Source organism: Juglans regia, chromosome 14 (assembly GCF_001411555.2).
Source record: "Juglans regia cultivar Chandler chromosome 14, Walnut 2.0, whole genome shotgun sequence".
In the NCBI taxonomy this organism is placed as follows: domain Eukaryota; kingdom Viridiplantae; phylum Streptophyta; class Magnoliopsida; order Fagales; family Juglandaceae; genus Juglans; species Juglans regia.
In genome coordinates this window covers 12,072,816-12,082,128 of record NC_049914.1, presented here as the reverse complement: position 1 = coordinate 12,082,128, position 9,313 = coordinate 12,072,816, and the positions used below count along the sequence as shown (strand labels likewise).

The 9,313-nt window shown below is 35.7% G+C and overlaps 2 protein-coding genes across 2 annotated transcripts; both read left to right on the top strand.

Moving 5' to 3' along the window:
• The first annotated feature begins 1,399 nt into the window (after positions 1-1,399).
• LOC108990053 (fasciclin-like arabinogalactan protein 12) lies at positions 1,400-2,613 on the top strand. Its single transcript, XM_018963900.2, has one exon. The coding sequence runs from the start codon at positions 1,546-1,548 to the stop codon at positions 2,416-2,418; it is 873 nt and encodes a 290-aa protein (XP_018819445.1). The 5' UTR covers positions 1,400-1,545; the 3' UTR covers positions 2,419-2,613.
• A 5,384-nt stretch (positions 2,614-7,997) lies between these two features.
• Positions 7,998-9,085, top strand: LOC108990091 (fasciclin-like arabinogalactan protein 12). The gene has a single exon (XM_018963941.2). It carries the CDS (start codon positions 8,091-8,093, stop codon positions 8,973-8,975), a length of 885 nt encoding a protein of 294 aa, XP_018819486.1. The 5' UTR covers positions 7,998-8,090; the 3' UTR covers positions 8,976-9,085.
• The last annotated feature ends 228 nt before the right edge of the window (positions 9,086-9,313 follow it).

Here is a 9,313-nt window from a genome sequence, read left to right as displayed (position 1 = left end):
GATTGAGAACGTACACTATTTCTTATTTCTTTGTAATTGTAAGGGATTATTTTCTAACCAAATATATAAAACAAAAGCTAGAAAGAGAAATAACTTTAATGGCAAAATCATCTTCAAAGTGACATAAATTTTCTATTTAGGTATCTGGATTTTGTACCAGTTGCATCTGGATGTGGGTACGATTATATAACATCACAGGTTTCGGATTAATATTTGATATCTGTAACCAAATTTTATATTTTAAAAAATTACTTTATAGTTAAAATGACATGTCTTTTTGTATTTGTAGCCTTCATCTTAATTTTTTTTGTTTTGAAAAATCGAAATATCTGGATACAACTTAGGTAACCGAATACTCAAATTTTATAACTGGATACCCATCTGAACCATAACTAGGTTAAAATGATCGGATATCTGGATCGAATTATAAACTCATATACAAATTCAAATATAACCAAATATCCAGATTTGCATTTGGATTTACAGCTTCAACAAAAGTCAAGATACGGATCTCATATATTGCAATGTAATGTAAAGATATATAATGTAATTTGCTTAATAAAAAAGTTTAATGAAAATAAGTATGGATCTGTAAATTAATATTATAGAATCTATGCGTTGTATTTATTTTCCGGAAATATCAATGTCACTGGATCATGAGTGCTTCCTTAATGGGAAATCTTCAGTATCCGTACGTGTCACCAAAATCATGATGACTTTAAGAATAAGGACAAATAAAAAAATCTGCTAAAAACACCATGTCATTATCTCATCATGATATGGATTATGGTGCAAGGAAAAAATTATTATTTTTCTTTCATTTTAAATTACTTTCTTCTACGTTATGTTCCCAACATAACATATATATATATATATATATATAATATAATTTTAAATTAAAAAGTCGTCTAGCTAATTGGGTGGGATAGGTTATGTACTCATGATGCTCACAATTAAGAAGCTAGCTAGCATGCAGGCTTGTAGCATGCCTCCCTCCCTTTAATTGGTAATTGAGTTGAACTGAGATTTGGCGTGGCTAGCTCTAACCCCATCAATGTATTGCTAATTAAATTTGATGAATTATCAACAGGATAAGAATTTAGAGGCAGCTAGATGATCCAAGTCTCTTTTCTTCTCTACTTTTCCAATAGGATGTTGCAAGCAAGCAAATGAGCCTTTACAGCTAATTAAGAGTAATCATATGCGAAAGCGAAAGCAATGATATGCATCTCTTGTTTACCTGCACAAACATTTGAGATCCCCTCTCTACTTTCCTGCCTTTCCAAGCAAACTAGTTGCTGAAACAACAATATCTGTCCCACGTCTATCCATAGATTCCTCTACCTTTCCAAGACAGATAAGCTGCAAATAGCTACGGATTTGCAACGAGATTTGAACCTTTTCACCTAAATTCACTCTCTCTCAGCCTCCATAAAAGCCATATCCTCCCTCCCACGTACACTCATCAAGCCCCTCAAGCACCACTCCTGCATTTGGAAATCACCCAAGCTAAACACAGCCATCCACATATCAAGAACTACAAAGATGACCAGGCTGCAGGCTCTCTTTGTCCTTTCAATTGTACTTGTTTTTCTCTTCCATAGCGTTACAACCTTAGCCCAACCGACTGCGGCTCCATCACCACCCGTCGTTGCTCCAGTTCAACCAACCACTCCCCCAACTGCACCCGCTAAACCACCAACTCCGGCCGCCACGCCCCCAACCCAGCCAGCAAATGCCCCAGTCCAGTCTGCCCAAGTCCCCAAACAAAAAGGTCCTACCGACATCATCAAAATCCTAACGAAGGCTCATGGCTACTCGGTATTTATCCGCCTCTTAAAGAACACTGGAGTGGCAGGACAACTATTCGGGCAGCTCAACAATTCAAACATTGGGTTTACCATCTTTGCTCCAGTAGATAGTGCATTTTCAAACCTCAAAGCAGGCACTATAAACTCTCTGTCTGACCTACAAAAGACAGAATTAATACAATTTCACATCTTGAACACCATGGTTGCTTTGTCAAACTTTCAGACCTTGAGCAATCCAGTGCCGACAGAGGCTGGAGATACTAGTGATGGTGAATTCCCGCTAAACGTGACCACTGCCGGCAATCAAGTGAACATCTCAACTGGCCTTGTGAATACGACATTGGGTGGTACAATATATTTAGATAACCAGCTTGCTATATATCAAGTGGACAAAGTGCTTCTTCCTCTTGACATTTTTTCACCCAAGCCTAAAGTAGCAGCAGCCCCCAAACTCTCTAAACCAGATGCTGCAGACAGTCCATCTGGGGGTGTTGATGTTGCTGCCAAAGTGGGTGCGTCTGGTGCAATGTGCCTTCGTAGGAATGGAATGTTGCTATCCATTGGAGTTGCTATCATGGCTGCATTCTTTATGGTGAAAGGAACTTGAGGGCGTTGAAGTATTAGCTTGATTTTGTTTTTTAGTGGTGTCCCATTTTATCTTCTTGCACGATTGCGTGCTTTCAAAAATAATTGCCAAGATCTTTCCTCATCCCATATGCAGGATCATATTTTCCTTTTGTATTTTTCTATTGTATCCATGTTATGGACTAATTTTGAGATTTCATTTTAAATTTTTCGCTTTTGATTCAATTGATCATTTCTAATTCCTTCAATTTAATTCGTTTCCTCATAATTTTATGTATTGGAGACTCGTGTCAATAGGCCGGATCATCGATGTAGTTTGGAATAAATGCTTTGCAAATTAGCTTTTACAAAAGAAATATACTGGCCGGCCGACAGGGTTAGACAAGGCATTAATTAGAAAGTGGAGCCTAATGGCTTAGTTGAATACCATTGCAATATGTTGTTCTCCTTGGCAAAATTCAATTTTTTTAATTTTTTTTAACATTTCTAAACATTTTTAGAAAATAAAATAAAAATACCAATACATTAATAGTCATTTTCTTAATTAGTAAGTAAAAGAAAAAAATTTAAAAATAAATTAAATGCATGAGCTGTAAAAATGATGTGGCAAAATGGAGGGGCATAGTAGCATTATTCAAAGAATAATTTTGCCAACCTTTTACCCAATTCAATGAATGATCATGAAGTTGATTAATGAAGTTAGTAAAGCCACTTGGATGCTCTTTTAACTCAGAGGTGGCTACAATTATGGACAAGCCAATGATAATGCTCTAAAATTAGTATAGAGAGATATCTCTCGACTTGTTGAAATATAAACTTTTTCCTATTTCTTTATTTTTTTTCCTATTCTTTAATATAGAAATAGAGGGAGATCTAATTGCGTAGATATTTTCATATTTTATTCACTATTTGGATTAATGAACTAAATTAGACAGTTATATGAGTGAAAAATAGCTAAAATCTATATAATATAGTACTTATACATGATGCAGATCAAGTACTCATGTACATGCGCGCTGTCCACGAGATTAAGATCGACTCGTTCGCTGGCTTCACTGAAACTTATACAACATGTTGATGAACTCAACAGTAGTAGTCAAAACACACGTACTTAAGTATGCATGGATGATGATTTGTTGCCTCCCCCTCACTTGAAATTATGAAGCTTTTCTATATGTCACAATTTTACTGCTATTATGATCTATTGGCACACATCAGTACTACTGTAGATATAACAATTAGAGGTGCTACGTACCCGGCCATACCCTATAGTACTGGCTTGGGAGGGGGGCTGGATTTGGTCACTAGAACCATATATAGTCCTGCTCCTAAAATCCAAACCAAACAAACATTTTGCAAATCTAATCGAATTGCATCCAGCAAAATCCAAACCAAACGAACATTTTGCAATCTATTCGAATCGCATCCAGCAAAATCCAAATCCAAACACATGCAACAAATACAGAAGTTGGAGGAAACGTAATAAGAGAGCTTAGAACAACATATTTACCTCATTATTTTAATGCTATAATGGAAGAAGTGACGATTTTGCTCTTGCCACTGATACACATGCATGCCCAGTTTTGCTTAGTCTTGGATCTGTGACCAAACCTATACGCTTGAAACTAGAGCAAATGGAAAAAAAAAATCAAGTCAACTTTTAATTGATCAGTGAGAAGAAAGGCATTAATCTATGAGGTAGCATATATGTCGATTTCCAAAAGAATCAATATACATTGAGAAGAAAGATGGGACGAGGAGGAGGAGGAGGTCGTGGTGAGAAATGTTAGAGGAAGAGAATGAAAACATTTAGGAGAAGTCAGAAGAGTAATGAAATGTGTAGATCAACAAGTATTCAGAGAGGTCGGAAATTAGATTAGTATGTATCCCCACCACGTTTTCAATAAGGAAAATGATACTTGACCCCCTCAAAGTTAACGCTCAGGTATTTTAATTTTTTTCTTAATGATTAAGAAAATGATTATAATTAGTGAAGTTATATATATTTTTTTTCTTAATGATTAAAGATTCTAAAAAAAACATTTAAAAAAAATGAAAAAAACGTGGGCTGGTTTGGGGCATGGGATGAGACATAAAATTATCATCTAATCTCATTTTATCTCATCAAACATAATTCAAATACAAAATTTTTAAACTAATCATTACAACTTTTTCAAACTAATTATTACATGAACATGTTCAAATCCCAAACAAAAATAATATTATAAAACTATATTCTTACAATATTTTACTTCATAATATTTTTTATTCAACTTTTTATCTCTTATTTCTCAAAACCCAAAAAATACTCAACTCAAACTATCTCACTACTATTCACAAATTTTTTTACTACTATTCACAAAGTTCTCATCTCATCACATCTCACTCTCCAAACCTCTAAATAAGAAGAGGCAGCCGAACAAAATAATTATAATGAAAAATATTTTGAATCTGAGCATCATGAAAGCCAGAAACATCATGAGCTAGAGGCTAGCTCAACATGAGTTGGCGTCTAGTATATGGGCGAGAGGAAGCACTTGTAAAATGTAAGATCATCCAATAATGATGCACTAGCAATCAAAATGTGCGTGCATGATTAGTAATAAAAAATGCATCTAATGCGCACATGAATTAATATATATGAATGCAATGCAAATGAACTTGGATGATCGTCCACTATATATATATGCTCACGCATGGACGTTTACTGATCATGATCAATACCTATGAACGTGTTCCCAAGACATATCGCAAATGTGTTAATGATAGAGTGAACATGATGACATTCACGTCAAGTTGTGACGGGTGATAACATAGTACTGATCATGGATCGCATGGTTTTGAGATAAGTTACCAATTAACAACATATAGAAGTGATCCGATTTCAAATTATGAAGTGAACTGACGTAAGAACCCCAAAATTACGAATTATACGATAGCGTGGCATTTTGTCGAACACTTTATGGCCATAATGTGATCCGAAATGGATGTGTAGATTTTTTTACTTTGATGTTGGCATTAGTACACATTCAACACACTCAAAATTAAGGAATGATCATGTGCACGAACTACATATATATTTAAGTACAGCAAAAAATTGATTTAGTTCCACTCGACCTCATGTCCGGTGCAAGTGTAGCGAATGCTCGATCAATATGCTTAAAAATTTTTGAAAAGATCTAATTGTACAAATTCAATAACCCAAAATTAGATGCTAACACCAAATGAATCAACTCCCCTTTACTCAAACATCATAAGAAAAGTTTACATGATTTTAATCAATCTATAGTCTTAATGGACTAATTTTAATTATTCGATCTCAAATTATGTATCAATTACAAAATTACATAATGAAGTTATATATAGATCAATAATTAATTCACGAAATAACGTAACATTGGTACAAATAAATATGACAAGCATATGCATTTAAGTGAGATATGTCTCAACCAAGAAGATCATCAAGACCTTATTTTGTAAATAATTAATTAAGGTCAACCCAATGGTATTAGGACTATGGAATTAAGGTTTTATCCCCCCCGCTCTCTCAATGAGCAAATTGTACTTTTATTTGGCTATTTTGATTAATAGCTTTTTCACTTTGAGCTTTGGCTTTTTAATATAATCAAGTGCTACATTTTTGTAGACTTTTGATTTCAAGAACTTTTATTTATTAATACATGAGGGATTTGGACTTTTAAGGTCATTTAGCCAAAGGTCAATTCAATTTAGGGTTCATAATTTTCTACACCCTTTGATAGCCCAGCCAAATCTAACACATGCAATATGACCTCCATGAATATTATGAGCTAGGTGTGCAATAATATTGTGATCACGTGCATACACAAATCAAATAACATACACATATCATGCACCAATAAAAATGATTTAAAATATGATCTATACACTTTTCATGATTAACATGCAATATTAATGAATTTGCTAGCTAAATCAATCAGATTAACATGCATTAATGTTTTTGTTTTTGATTTTTACGAAAAAGCATACAATAGAATATTGATCAGATGAAAAATAAATGCTCAGAACATTAATATATTTATAAACAACCTACAGGCATGCAATATATATCCTAGCTAGCTAACAGCTACTAATTACATGCAGTAGTAGTACGTACTACATGCATGGTACTCAGGTCATGATCAAGATACCTTTCGGCGCACCAAGTAATTAGATCTTAACAGAAGGACGTGGTGACTTTAATTATCCTCAGCCCTATAATTATGTGTCACTTGTCATGAGACTCGTTAATTTGGCCAATTGATCGTTAATGCTCTTAATTAATTTGTTTTGCTAAGGCCTTGACATTATTAGATAGCTAGGTAGCTAGGTTGATCGATTATTATTCAGCTTATCGATCGAAGCAATGTTTAATTAATAGCTAGACAACTGACTTTGGAATCTTATAAGTTTGCACTTTGGTTTAATGTGACAAATGTTTTCACTATATATATATATATATATATATATATATATGAAGATAAATAGAAATAAAGTGGGAAGTACGTTGTGCTCGAGAAGGCCATCTGATTTTGGGCTTCCAATTCCCCGTTATTCTCGTAAGCTTGAGGAGCCTATATATATATCTATCTATCTATATATATATAAATATCCATCTATATAAATATATATATATATATGTCTATGAAAGAGGAAGGGACAAACACAATTTTATTCTTTGCGCGCAGTAGGAGGAGATCGAGAGGAAAAAGGAATAGAGGATTTTATCCCAAAATACGGAACTCCCTTTTGTAGCTAGAAGTCACTCTCTAGTGCCTTGATATTCTTCAAGAAAAACAGAACTTTCAGATGATCTCAAAAGTAGCATGACTCATCGAATTTATAAGCTAGAGAGTTTTTGAGGAACAAGACCAACAATGAATGAAGTTCCTTTGTAATGAATTAGAATAAAAGAAAAAAGGTGTAGTTTGTGAGTAAGAAAGAATGCACGAGGCCGGCCGGCGGCATCCATTAACTTTAGAAAATTATTCCCTACAATAACATATTTTCTGAAAATTATCCTTCCTTCCTTTCTTCAGGAAATAAAAGTGCTGGAAAGATTAATGTAAAGGACTACCTGAGAAACGCGACCTCATACGGCGAAAGATCAGTAGAGAAGATCAGGAACGTACCAGGGTGTGCTAAGTTTCCTTAACAGCTGCATGCATATGAGTTTTTAAAGCTCAAGTTCACGTGTTTAATGACTCTTTAATTTTTTTTTTTAATTTCTTGTAATAATTTTTTTATTTAAATATTATTAATTAATTAATATGTCACATTCATCAGAGTTAGACGTACGACAATGATTCTAGCATCATATATACTAAACCATGCATGCATTCTTCTTCACTAGCTAACTTATGACACATGCCTTTAAGATCCCCCATGTTTTTTGCTGCCTTTCCAAGCAAACTAGTAGCTAAACTGGCTAATTTCTGATCCGATTCTATCTTCCTTTCATTCTCTCACCAATCATAGAAAGATGAGCTGCTTACATCTAATCGAGGTTTTGTAACTAAGATTGTATCGTTTCGCCTACATTCAGTGTCTTCAAGCCATAATAAAAGCCTCTCGTGATCTTCTTCTCACTTCATCACATATCAATCACTCCTGCAACTAAGCACTGCTACCACTGATCTTGCATTTGCAAATTTCCGAAGAGGAACGCAAACCACCATGTTTTCAAAGATGAGGAAACATGCTTTCCTCTCCTTGTCACTTCTACTTGCTTTTCTCTTCTACTGCAGTACCACAACTTTAGCCCAGCCAGCTCAGGCCCCTGCCTTGCCAGCTGTGGCCCCGGCTAAGCCTGCTGATTCCCCGGCTAAGCCTGCTGATTCCCCGGCTAAACCTGCTGATTCCCCGGCTAAGCTTGCTGATGCCCCGACACCACCTGGCCCTCCCGACGTAACCAAAATCCTCCAAAAGGCAGGCGGTTTCACAATCTTAATCCGCCTCTTAAAGAGGACTGCAGTGGCCGACCAAATTAAAGGGCAGCTAAACGATACAAAGAACGGCTTTACTCTTTTTGCTCCAACCGATGCTGCATTTTCAAGCCTCAAGTCGGGTACTCTAAATTCTCTCAGCGACGAACAAAAGATCCGACTCATACAGTTTCATACCTTGCCCACTTTTTATACTCTAGAAAACTTTCAAACGGTGACCAACCCATTGAGAACACAGGCAGGAGATACCAACCCTGGTAATTACCCACTAAATGTGACCTCAATGGGAAACCAAGTAAACATTTCGACTGGCCTTGTCAATGCCACAGTGAGCGGTACGGTATATTCGGATAACCGGCTTTCAATTTACAAAGTAGACAAAGTGCTTCTTCCTCTGGACATTTTTGTTGCAAAGCCTCCGGTACCTGCACCGGCACTTGCCCCAACCAAGCCTAAGGATAACAAGAATACAGCAGGCAGTCCAAAGAGCAGTACTACTACTACAACTACTCCTACTGTGGTTGGTTCTGATGCAGCGAGTCTCGCACTCGCAGAGCATGGAGTAATGGTGTCCGTTGGAGTTTCTATTTTCGTTGCTGCATTTTCTATGTTATAACCAAAAAAGGAAAAAAGTATGATGAAAAGAAACAGCAGGATATATATATATTCCGGGTGCGGGACAATTGTCTAGTACTGTACGATTATGCTGCGTTGGATTGAGATTGAACGGTCGTCAGTCAGTTCAGTGTTTTCAAACAATTGTCAACTTTGTATGTTGAACTTTTTGGTTCTTTTTTCCGTACTGATCATTGTTATGTCTCTTTCATTTTCTAGCTACTCAAAACTAATTTGGTTCATTTCCAAAAGTTTTACTATTAATTTTGAAAAAATCTATTTACAACCGGCCAGGGAACCGAGGGGGCACCGCGTCCCACGTGGCCGATTGTTTTAAGA

Coding starts and splice junctions, on each gene's coding strand:
- LOC108990053 (XM_018963900.2), top strand. CDS start 1,546: ATGACCAGGCTGCAGGCTCTCTTTGTCCTTTCAATTGTACTTGTTTTT.
- LOC108990091 (XM_018963941.2), top strand. CDS start 8,091: ATGTTTTCAAAGATGAGGAAACATGCTTTCCTCTCCTTGTCACTTCTA.